Here is a 13,196-nt window from a genome sequence, read left to right on the forward strand (position 1 = left end):
TGAATGCAACAGCAACTCCTAGCAATTAGTATTCAGGGGCATATTGCCTCCAACAGCGGAGGTAGTATCATAAACCTTCATCCTTACCTCTGATTATCTATCTGATAGAAGTCCTTCCTGGATCTGGCTAAAATTACAGCTAAAAGCCACCTGTCAATACACCACCCCATTTTTTTTCTCCCTTCATAGGCCCAAGGCTATATTTTGCTGGTACACATCCTATTGATTTGGCTGTGAAGTCATAAAGGTACATGGGAAATTCCCTCACCCAGGCACCTTTTTTTCCTGGGGCATAGCAAAGATAGAGAATACATGTATTTTTAAAGGCTTTTATGCTTACACAGGAACAGATAGTTTGGTAATCAAAACTATTAAACCTTGGCAGGGCACCAAGCCGAGATGGAGATCATCCCAGAAAACAAAACAAAAAAAGAGTTAGAAGAGACTTGGAAGTCTTTGGCATGTATGTAATTTACGGAGAATGCTGGGAATGTGTGGGAGGGAGTGCCCAAAGGCGGGAAGGGAGTAATATGTTGCTTCCATCCAAAAAAAAAGAGGAAGATCCAAGCTGTTGGGAAGTTGACTTCGCTTATGGCAAAAATATTGGGAACGTTGGAAACCAAATATTGACGCAAAGCTGCTTTTTAGGGTGAACTCAACTGAGGTAGTGAACTCAATTGGAATAAAGTGAAGAAAGGTTTTTCTTCAAATGCATAAACCTTGTGGCTTCCATTGCAGTTGACCAAGTTAAAATAAGGAGATAAATCCTGTAGATGTAATGTTCACATAACATACTATCCCACTTCTTGCAGATCAGGGATATGGAATGTTACCTCCAAACATTGTTTGACTCCAACTCCCACCAGCCTCAGACAACATGGATAATGGTCAGGAATGATGAGCAGTGGTGTTCCAATATCTGGAGAGAACCAAGTTGCCCATCACTATTATAAGCAATTGCATGGGCCTCTGGAAAGTTCTACTAAATTGTGAAGGGTGCTCACATAGAAAGCTCTTCTCTTCTTTGCCTCAGAACTGTGCCTTTTCTATGGTGACAATCCTGGTGAGAAATGCAGGACCCAAGATGGGGAGGTGGAGCTTTTCATGGGCCCGCAGGCCCATAACCAGGTGGGGGGAAACCCAAGGCATAATTGTAGAATGGGGTGAGGAACCTCAGGCTCACGAGCCAAATGTTGCCTCCAAGGCCTCTCTATCTGGCCCTTGGAACTCTGTATTATATGGACTGTCCAGATCTTACTAGATTTGCTTTTGAACAGAAAACACAATATTCAGAACCCAGATCTGCTTGCTCCACAGTATGCAGACATGTGATGTGCATGTACAAGAGAGAGAAAGAGTTTGCAGTCTGGGGTTTACCCCCTCACACACTGCAAGCTCATGTGAGAGGTTTGTAGGGTTGTACTGATTAGCTCCAGACCCTTGCCAAGGCACTTTTGCAGACATCACCTTTCCATTGCACACATATTTTGGTTGTGTGTAGGGGGCATATGCATGTATGGCCCCTTCACAAATGCATGGTCAACAGGAGGCATGGGCACTAACCATTACAAACCCAAGACACCTTCACGACACGAGGTCAGAGGCAGTGTGCCTCTGAAAACCAGTTGCTGGAAACCACAATGAATGGAGAAGAGTTGAGCGGTCCATGTCCAGTTTAAAGATAATGAACTGCTAGAAGGAGCAGGAGGGGCCTTGAAGTTGCCTATCAACAGTTAGTAGCAGGCAGGCAGGTCACCTGGTTACAGTCTTCTCCACTAGGATAAGATGTGTTGTATTTCTATTTCAATTATAGAAATTGTTTGAAATATGCATCTATATATATATATATATATATATATCAGCAAATGCAAATTTTGTACACACTCTTAGCACTTTGGGGGGGCTGCCCAACTTGAAATCAAGCAACCAAATGCATAAACAGCTTAAACAAAGGGGCTTAAAGAAGCAATAGACACCAATCAATCCTCTAGTTTTCTAAAACAGAAAAGGGAGCATAGTATAGTAGTGACTCAGTGAGTGGGGCCCAGGGAAATTAATCATGAGCATTTAGGGAAATGCATTCTCAAGGTGAGTACCAGCCTCATTCTCAGGTGGAATTTTGCCAACAAGTTAAAAGGCAGCTTATTTTTTGAAAGTGTTCTCTATTGGTTGATTTTATCTTCTTTAAGCTTGCTTTAAAGCAGTGATGATGTAATGTAGTTTTCTTACAGTTGGGGTTTTCTACTTTATATATGGAATTTTAGTTTATGATGGTTTTAGTTGGGTGGTTTTATCATTTGAATTCTGTACAAATGGCAAAGAATGAGGCCTCAGGATACCTAAATAAATGAGATGTAAATATTGCTGATTGGCTGGTTAGGTGAACAGTAGTCAGATCCTGCACAGCAGTCCTACAAGACCACTTGATATGGCTTATGAATACAACGCAATTTTAAAAATATTTTATAAAATCAGTATTAAAATAGCAGTTCCAAACACAGGTAGCAAAGAGTTCAGAGTCAGAAAAGAGCTGCTTTAAGTAAACAAAGGCATTATATACTTTATGAACAGTCCTATATCTGGAATTTTGTTTGTGTGTTTGGTGGATTTTGCTTCTAAACTGATTATGTGAAAACCATAGGACTTGCTTTTAAAAATAATTTTAAAAATATATTTTTGAGAGTTACTTCTAGGAATGGGCGAATCTGCTAATATTTGTTTCTCTGGGTTTCTTATTTTTCCAGTCTTAAGTTCAGTTTGTGATTTTTTTTTTTAGTTCTCATGAAAATTCATCAGCATTTTCGTAGAAATTTCTCCTAATATACAGGGTTTCTTGAATATAATTTTGCCTAATATACACATTTTTGCAAAGCAATTTCCCCTAAAATAATGCATTTTTCTATGTGATCTTCATGAATATATGCATTTTTATGCACACTTTACCCTAGTAACGCATTTTTGTACACATTACTAGAAAACTGGCTTGCAAAACTCAAAGAAGTGCAAATTTTCAGTGCTCATGTTGTTTTGGAAAATGCAAATTAGAAAGGTTTAGCTTTAAATGCAAACAAAATCAAACTTTTCCCTCATCTCTAGAACATCCAAGGGATATTATACTGCACACTAAGGTCAGCCTTGGTGCATTGGTATTGCATAGTGTGACAAAGATGGTTTCTCTGTAGCATTAGCTTTTAGCAGGGGTGGGGGAACCTTTTTAAGCCTAAGGGCCACATTGTCTTATGGACAACTCTCTGGCAGCTGCAAAAGTGGGTGGAGCAACAGATGTGACTATTACCTTTATCCAGAAGCTACATTCCAGCCACAGAAAAGTCAGAGGTTCCTATACACCCCTCTCTCTATCCAGGCCAGCAAGAGGCATCATCCTAGTTCAAGGACACTTTCAGCTAGGCAAAAGCACTCAAGGAGAGCATGGAGCAGGACAGGTGAGGAACGGAGATCTGGGAAGAAGGGTTGTTCCTTGTCCTGGTGGTGTTGCTTGCAGACAGTCCAAAGAGCTGGAAATAGAGGCCCAAAGGGCTGCATTTGTCCTCTAGGCCCAGGGTTCCCCACCCCATTCATAGCTGGCATTGAAAGGGGATTAGATAAACTCTTTTGAAAGGATATGTGCCAAGTACACTCTAGTGGGGCTCCTCCTCTGTCGGTGGGCCTTGTCAGGTTTCTCTGGCAAAGGCAGTGAGATCAGCAACACTGACGCTGGAATTGTCCACAGTGCTCCAGAGTGGTACTGCCACATTGGGAGCATTGTGCAAAATTTAAAATGGCACCTAAACGCTGCTGCTCGGAGCACCAGGCCAAGCCCCAAATCTGCCGTAGACCCTACTAGGGTTTGGGGGCTATAGCAAGCAACCCAGAAATTCCAGGTGCTGATGCTACCAGCCCAAAGCAAACTAGTTTCACAAGCCTAACTTCTCCCAGCCTGCCTACTGGGTCTGTAATACAGGTAGCTTGCATCTCACGTGAGGATTCTGTTCCGGATGTCCACACATAAATGCAAAAACATGTTATGGCTGATGGTCATAAGGACCAGTCAACTTTGAGATCAGGGAAACCTTGGACACATAGAAGGCAATCATCTGCTGGTTTGCCCGCATCGGCAATACAACCTAAGTCTGGTGGAATGTCTGAGGAACTTTTAGCCAGTGCTCTGACTAAGATTAATGAATCAATACAGCAGTTAAGTACAAAAGTGGGGGAAACGAATAGGAAGGTGGAAGAGACGAATCAGAAAGTGGACATTGCAAACAGGAAAATTGACTTAAACACAGAAACATTAGGTAATTTGGAGAAAAAAGTAAACAGCAATACGGAATCTATCCAGAAACTGTTGCAAGACTCAAAGTCTATACAGGAAAAAACTGCTGCTGTAGAATTTAAATTGGGGCAATTGGAAGCTGAAAAAGTACCAGACTTGCAGAAAGAGATTGCAGAACATAAGTTAACGTTATCTATGATTGACCTGAAAGACAAACAAACGAATCTTAGAATCAGAGCCGTTCCTGAGTTGGAGAAAGGTACCTTGATAGACTTTTTGACACAAGAATTTTTGGACTTTTGGAAATCGGAATTGAAACAAGAGGATTTTAAGATTGTGAGGGCTTTTCGACTGGGGAAAGGAGGAAGAAAGATCAAAATAAGGGACTGTTTGATCACTCTTAGATCCAAAGAAGAAAGGGACAAAATTTTGGGTTTACATTACGAAAAACCCTTGACAATTATACAATCAAAAGTGGAAATTTTTAAAGATATACCAAAACACCTTCTTGATTTAAGAAAGGACTTTGGAGACTTGGTGGACTTGTTGAGAAAAAACAAAATTCTTTTTAGGTGGGAATTTCCCCAAGGTCTATCCTTTAGCTTCAAAGGAAGAAAGACCAAGATCAGATCAGTGGAGGAAAAGAACAAGTTTCTGAGTGCATACGAAGAAGATCTACTGAAAGGATTGGGAAAGGACATTGCGATACCGGACAAGGGTCTGCAAGAAAAAGGGAAACCAACGCCACCGACAGATATAGACAACCTTCTTGGGGCTGTTGGAGGAGAAGGAGAGTAACTACAAAATGACACTACAAATTTTAAGCTGGAATATTAATGGCCTAAATTCATCGGCAAAAAGGGGGAGAGTATTTCATACATTGAAAAAAGAACATTTGGACTTGATTTGCCTACAAGAGACTCATGTGACAAGGCTACATCGGAAAATCTTGAAAAATAAAAGATTGGGAGAGGAATTTATCTCATCGGATAATGTAAAAAAAAGAGGGGTAGTACTTTATGCGAAGGAAAGCCTGTCACCAAAATTTATATTTAAAGATGACCAAGGAAGATATATAGCAATTGAAATTCAATTCCAAGGACAGAAATTTTTGATAATAGGCGTATACGCACCAAATGAGGGAAAATCAGAATTTTTCAAGAAACTGCATGAAACTCTCCTGGACTATCTGGATTACAACATTATTTTGATGGGAGATATGAATGGAGTAGTGTCTACAAATATGGACAAAGCCCAAAGACAAACAGTGACAAAAGATGGAAGACTGCCAAGGACATTTTTTGAAATGACTGACAATATGGATCTTGTGGATATTTGGCGAATAAAGAACCCCTTGGAAAGAGAAGGAACCTTCTTCTCTGAAGCAAATATGACATGGACAAGAATAGACCAAATCTGGACAACTAGAGGACTGGCTCCTAAAATTAAAAAAGCGGTGATTTGCCCGAAAATTTGCTCTGATCACAATCCAGTAAAGATTGAAATGATATCAATGCCAATTGGGGCCTTTAGATGGAGGATGAATGACTCCTTATTTAGGAATGAGGAAATTATTAAAAAGGCTCAGAAGAATTTGAGAGACTATTTTGAAATAAATTTGAATACTATGACAGAAAAAAGAGTAATTTGGGATGCCAGTAAAGCGGTGATGAGAGGATTTTTGATACAACAAAATGCAATTAGGAAAAGATATCAAAATGAGAAGAGAGAAAAATTTTTGGAGAAAATTAAGGATGGAGAAAAAAGACTGAGAGCGAAACCGAACTCACAGGAGATTTTAAAAGAGATTAAGCTATACCAAGTACAATATATGAAATTGATGAACCAGGAGATAGAATGGAAGATCAAACAGATGAAACAAAAGACGTTCGAATCGGCAAATAAATGTGGGAAGTTACTGGCCTGGCAAATGAAAAAAAGACAAAAGCTGAATACGATTATGAACTTGGTTGTAGAAGGGAAGAATATACAGAATCCTGGAGAGATTCGGAAGTGCTTTCAGAATTATTTTAAACAGTTATATACGCAGGAGACTCAGAAAGAACTAGACATTGACCGATTTCTGGAAAATAATGGATTACAAAAAATATCTCAAGACAGTAAATTAATATTAAACTCTACAATATCTGACCAAGAAGTGGAAGGAGCCATTCAGAATATGAAATTGGGCAAATCTCCAGGGCCGGATGGACTAACTGCAAAGTACTACAAAACTTTGAAAGAATGGTTACTGCAACCGTTGAAAGAACTTTGTAATGAAATACTACGGGGAGGAAAAGCACCCGAGTCGTGGAAAGAAGCATACATTACACTTATACCAAAAACCGAAGGGGAGAAGACACAGTTGAAGAACTACCGTCCCATATCCCTATTAAACATGGATTACAAAATTTTTGCCGAAATTATGGCTAAAAGATTAAAAAATGTATTGGTAAAAGAGATTCATAAAGACCAGGCGGGCTTTCTCCCTGGGAGACATTTGTCAGACAATACTAGGAACATCATTAATATTTTGGAAAAATTGCAAGTTAATATCAATACTAAAGCTGTTTTAATATTTGTAGATGCAGAGAAAGCGTTTGATAACATTTCTTGGAGCTTTATGAAGAAAAATTTGCAGGGGATGGGGGTAGGCCAAAGTTTCGAAAATGGTATAAGTGCAATTTATTCGGAACAAAAAGCTAAGCTTATTGTGAACAATGTAGTCACAGAAGAATTTAAGATAGAGAAAGGAACAAGACAGGGTTGCCCAATCTCCCCATTGCTTTTTATATCGGTCCTCGAGGTTCTGCTCAATATGATTAGAAAAGACCAATTGGTTAAAGGTATACAACTTGGAGCTAAACAGTACAAATTGAAAGCTTTTGCCGATGACTTAGTTTTGACATTACAGGAGCCAGAAGCTAGTACAAAAAGAGTGTTACAATCAATCCAAGAATTTGGTCAAGTAGCAGGTTTTAAATTAAACAAGATGAAAACTAAGGTATTAGAGAAAAATCTTACAGAGATAGAGAAGGAGAGGTTTCAGAAAGAGACAGGATTAACAATTGTTAATAAAGTGAACTATCTAGGGGTGAATATGACTGCCAAAAATGTGAATCTGTTTAAAGATAATTATGAAAAATGTTGGTCAGAGGTGAAGAAGGATTTAGAAATATGGTCAAAATTGAAGTTATCATTGTTGGGCCGAATTGCAGCGATAAAGATGAATGTATTGCCTAGAATGTTGTTTTTGTTTCAAACATTACAAATTGTGGATAAAATGGACTGTTTCAAGAGGTGGCAAAGAGATATTTCCAAATTTATCTGGCAGGGCAAAAAGCCTAGAATAAAATTTAAGATACTAACAGACGCAAAGGAAAGAGGGGGATTTGCCCTGCCAGATCTTAAACTTTACTATGAATCAGCCGCTTTTTGTTGGCTGAAAGATTGGCTACTTCTTGAAAATGTGGACATTTTAGATTTAGAAGGTTTTGATAATGTGTTTGGGTGGCATGCATATTTATGGTATGACAAAGTTAAAGCGCATAAGGCCTTCAAGAATCATATTGTCAGGAAAGCATTATTCAATGTTTGGGTGAGATATAAGGATTTGTTGGAAAGTAAAACACCAAGGTGGCTGTCACCAATGGAGGCTAAGGCTTTGAAAAAAACAAATATGGAGACAAATTGGCCAAAATATTGTGAAATTTTAGAACAAGTTGGAGATAAATTAAAATTGCAGAGTTTTGATAAATTAAAAACTAAAGTTCGAGATTGGCTGCATTATTATCAAATAAGGGAGGTTTTTAACTTAGATAAAAAGATTGGTTTCCAGGAGGAAAAATCTAAACTGGAAACGGAATTGTTAGAACCTAAAACAAAATCTGTCAAGAATGTATAATCTGCTGTTGAAATGGAATACACAGGATGAAATGGTTAAATCTGCTATGATTAAATGGGCGCAAGATGTTGGGCATAATATTATGTTTGCTGACTGGGAACGGTTATGAACCACAGGTATGAAATTTACGGCCTGTAACGCCTTAAGAGAAAATATAATGAAAATGATTTACAGGTGGTACTTAACCCCAGTCAAGCTAGCAAAAATTTATCATCTGCCTGATAATAAATGTTGGAAATGTAAAGAAAATGAAGGTACTTTTTTTCACCTTTGGTGGACGTGCCCAAAGATCAAGGCCTTCTGGGAAATGATATATAATGAACTAAAAAAGGTATTGAAATATACTTTCTTGAAGAAACCAGAGGCCTTCCTCTTGGGCATGGTCGGCCAATTGGTGCAAAGGGAAGACAGGAATTTCTTTATGTATGCGACAGCAGCGGCAAGAATACTTATTGGGAAATACTGGAAGACACAAGAATTGCCTACCCGAGAAGAATGGCAGAGAAAAGTGATAGACTATATGGAACTGGCTGAGATGACCGGCAGAATTCGAGATCAAGAAGAAGGGTCGATGGAAGAAGATTGGAAAAAATTTAAAATATATCTTCAGAAATATTGTAATATAAAAGAATGTTAGAAAAGGTTGGAGAAGAATATTAGACCGTATTGGCAGACAGAGTATAATGGAATAAGTAAATATGAAGTGTAAAATAAACATAGAGGAGAATTAAATACTTTCGAATGTTAAAATAAGTAAATGAAAAGAAGGTTAGAAGGATTTGCTGGAGATACGATTCAATTTAGAATACAAAGCAGAGAAGTGAGAGGAAGTCACGGAAATAAGTAAATGGGAAAACGGTTCTAATGGTTTAATTTGATTTTTTGTTACTTTTTTATTGTGATTTTTTGTCTTTTGCATTTTTCTTTGTACTGTGTGTTTTTTTGTAGGATGTATGTGATTTGTTTTTCTTTTTTTACTTTTTTCCTTTTCTGTAATCTTAAAATTGGAATAAATATTCTTTAAAAAAATAAATAAATGCAAAAACATGTAAAGCCAGGAAGCTCCCAGAACCGCCATTGTGCCAGGTGGAGGGCTGTCTACTCAGCTTTGAGAAGGAGGTGCAAGGGCTCTGGCATGGTCCCAGAGCCTTCCCACATCCTTCCCAAAGCCTGGTAAGCAGTTGCCTGGCTTTGGGGAGGAGACAGAAGCACTCTAGGACCCTGCCAGAGACCTTGCATCTCCTTTCCAAAGCCCAGGTCCTCACTTACCGGGCTTTGGGAAGGCCACAGCCCTCACACTGCCTTTGTCCTTTGCAAAGCTGGGTAAGCCCACCATCATAGCTTGGTATAGGGGTGTGAGGGAGGGAATAATTGAAGAATAAGTTTCCTCCACACGCCTTTTATTTATTTCCCCCCCTAACACACACAAAGCTGCAATCATGTAAGTAAAATAAGTAGAATCGTAGAGTTGGAAGAGACACTGAGGGTCATCTAGTCCAACCCCCTGCAATGTAGGAATCTCAGCTAAAGTATCCATGACAGATAGCCAGCCAACCTCTACTTAAAAACCTCCAAGGAAAGAGAGGCCACAACCTTCCGAGGAAGACTTTTCCAGCTCTGACTGTCAGAAAGTTTTTCCAGGTGCTTAGTGTAAGATGCAAGTTACAGTCATATCGTGGACCCCAAACACCCTGGAACTTGGATGTTTTGGCTCCTGAATGCCACAAACCTGGAAGGGATTGTTCCGGTTTGTGAATGTTCTTTTGGAACTTGAACATCCAACAGGGCTTCCGCAGCTTCTGATTGGCTGCAGAAGCTTCCTGCAGCCAACCAGAAGCTGTGATTTGGTTTTCGAACATTCTGGAACTTCCAAGGTATGGAACTTCCAAAACGTTTTGGAACTTCCAAGGTCTGACTGTACTTTTCAGGGCGTCTCCCTCTCTCCTCACCCTCCATTGCCACAGCCAAACCTCATCATAAAGTGCACCCCACAGATGTTCAGTTCAACCCTCCCCCCAATTTCCTCAGACCCTTGGAAGGAGCTCCTTTGGAGGCTTCATGAGAACTAAAGAAGAGCCTTGCTTGATCAAGCCAAAGGTCCATCTAGTCCAGCATCCTATTCTCACAGTGGCCAAACAGATGCCCCAATGAGAAGCTCAAAAGCAGGAATTGGGTGCCACAGCTGCTCTCCCCACCTGCAGTTCCTCGCAACTGGCATATGGAAGCACATTGCCTTTGACTGTAGAAGTAGATCGTGGCTAGTAACCACTAACAGCCTTTTCCTCTGTGAATTTGCCAAGGTGTGTGAAATGGTGTAGGCTGGCTTTTCTCTCGCTTTCTTTTGCGCTCCTCTGTTAGGAATGCTCTCTGTTCCCTCTAGGTAAGGATTCCTCCCCGTACTTCTGTTCACTGACAGCTGACTTTCCAGAAAGGCCTCGTCTCTCTCAAGTCGCGACCTGCTGCCTGTCTCTTCTGCAGCTACCAAGAACCACCCAGGCTGGCTGACAAAAACAAGCCCTGCCGTTCTCCCTCTCCCGCCTCTTATCTCAGCTGAGGCTCTTACATTTTTATATGGCAGCTAAATAACCCCTCATTTCCATTACAAGTGCGTGCTTTTCCTCCTGTTTATCTTCATCTCCAAGGCCAGCCTTTCTCTTGGCCCTGAGGCCCAGGATGCCTCAGGTAAGCTCACCAAAGCTAAAGAGGGTCAGGCCAGCTATTAGCCATTGATGGTGGTGTGTGGGGAGGGGAGGGTTAGACAGTCAGAGCCAAACCCTTTATCAGGCATAGGAAGCAATTCACAAGTCTCAGAGGCCTTTTCTCTCTCCCCTTCTCCTTCTCTGCGTCAAAGCTGAACCCAGATTGCTCGCTCCAGAGATAGGAGTGGGGAAGAAATTTGGTTTGGCATACATTTTCATGGAAACCTATGAAATTATTTGATCCAGTCTAAGTTGTTGTGTCCATCATTCATAACCACTCGGGGAAGGCAGGAGTGCAGAGCCTGGGCACGCAATAACTACAAAAATGCACATATTAAGATGCTTATATTAGTGAATATAATGTGTGGAAATGCACTATATTAGGGGAAATTCCTTGCAAAAATGTGTAAATCAGGCAAAATTCCATACAAAATATGTGTATAATAAAGATAAATTAGCACTAATATGCTGGTGAATTTTCCCAAGGACTTTATTTTTTTAAGTAAATGCAAACTGATGTTGGACCACCCTATGTTAAGGTATTCATTCATTCATTCATTGGAGGTCACAGCTATTAAACAGGTTAGGTATTGGATTCAATTTGTACTGTAGACATGAAAAGGGCTCAGTGAGTCTTAAACAATCATATCCTGGGATGGCTATAGGTTTTTAATGAATGGCCTCCAATATTAAAGGGGAGGTTAAGGTTAAGGGTCCACGTCTGAGTGTGGCTTCTGATTGGACAATAGCCCAGAGCAGTAATTCATCCAGAGCTGCAACCAGCAGCACACTGGAAATAATTCTGGTTTCTAGTATTTCTAACTGGTACATTTAACTCCTGTGTATAATATTAATATAAATAAATAATTTCCGATTAATGTGGCTGATGAATTTTCTACTCCAACCTTCCAGTCTCCAAGCTATATTTGTGAAAGTAACCCCGTTGTCCTTGAGTAACGGATACTGAGCATGATGTTAATTTTTCCCCCCACAGCCACCAGAGAGTCAGCCTTCGTTCATGCTATTGCCTCTGCTGGTGTGGCTTTTGCAGTGACCAGATCCTGTGCGGAAGGATCGGCCACCATCTGTGGCTGTGACACACGGCACAAGGGTCCTCCAGGAGAAGGCTGGAAATGGGGAGGCTGCAGCGAGGATGTGGAGTTTGGGAGCATGGTGTCTCGGGAGTTTGCGGATGCACGAGAGAACAGGCCAGATGCTCGGTCGGCCATGAACAGACACAATAATGAAGCTGGAAGGACGGTAAGGAAAACTGTGGTTTTGTTCTATTCCCTCAGTGGTGACTGCAACACTATAATAATTTAGCAACTTGCTTCAGATATAAAAGCAGGCACCAAATTGCACAATCCGTGAATCCAGTTGATCCTGTTCTCCTTGACTGCACCATTTAAGGCTGCTAGGGGGCAATCGTCTGGCTGACGAACTTTTCCTCCATGGTCAGAGGAGGAGAGAAGAAAAAAAACAAGCAAGTTGCATAGTCACCTACAATCTCATTGTTTTCACTATACTTCTACTCTACAGCTAGCTAAGGTTTTACTGTCAAACATATTGGAAGCTGCCTTATAACAAGTCAGACCCCTAGCTCAGTATTATTGTCCACATTAGCAGCAGCTCTCAATGATTTCAGACAAGTCTTCCCCAGCCCTACCTGAAGATGCCAGGGACCTTCTGCATGCAAAGCACATGCTCTTCCAAATGTCAAAAAAGACATCCCCATAGTGGCAACTTCAACAGTAACAGGTAATGGTGGCAGGAACATTCAGATTGCTCTGTAGAGCAGAAAGGATGAACCTCTGGCCTGTGGGTCTAATTAGTCACATCCAGAAGGACATTATGTCCAAGCTACACCCACCTGCCTTGCACCTGATGTCATATGTGACATCAGGTGTAGGGGAGGTAAAAGCCTGGCTCAGCTAAAATGGGTTTTACCCCTAATCTGCCTGATTGAGTTTCAAAATCTGACCTTACACATTAAAATCAGTTGGCAACTCTCAGGACATGGACATAACAAAAGTACTACAGTGAGGGAAGATTTCTGGGTCCAGCAAATGCACGAATATTAGACTGTAAACTGGTACTGTGCCAGCATCCTAAAATGCTGAGATATTTGTTGCAGCCATTGGCAGAGCTGCGGCACACGCCTGACTTCCTGCCACAAGTGTCATTGCTGTTTACCAAGGAGGGAAAGGGGTGAGGCCGGTGCTGTGCAAATGTACCAGCGGAGCCAATCTGTCATTCCAGCTGGTGCATTTGCACCGCAGCAACCATGCTGCCACCTCTCTGCTCCCCCTCCAGGTAAACC

General features: G+C 40.8%; 1 protein-coding gene across 3 annotated transcripts in view; it reads left to right on the forward strand.

Moving 5' to 3' along the window:
* The window catches only part of WNT3A (Wnt family member 3A), a 96,550-nt gene that overhangs the window by 73,195 nt on the left and 10,159 nt on the right, over positions 1-13,196 (forward strand). For all 3 annotated transcript variants that reach the window (XR_013977817.1, XR_013977818.1, XM_080974252.1), the window contains exon 3: positions 11,871-12,136. Coding sequence is in view for 1 of the 3 variants with exons in the window: in XM_080974252.1 (XP_080830378.1) it covers positions 11,871-12,136 (266 nt within the window). In the remaining 2 variants the exon portion in view is untranslated. The remainder of the gene's footprint in view (positions 1-11,870; positions 12,137-13,196) is intronic.

The sequence above is a fragment of the Podarcis pityusensis genome (genome assembly GCF_964106645.2).
Source record: "Podarcis pityusensis genome assembly, chromosome: 12".
NCBI lineage: Eukaryota > Metazoa > Chordata > Lepidosauria > Squamata > Lacertidae > Podarcis > Podarcis pityusensis.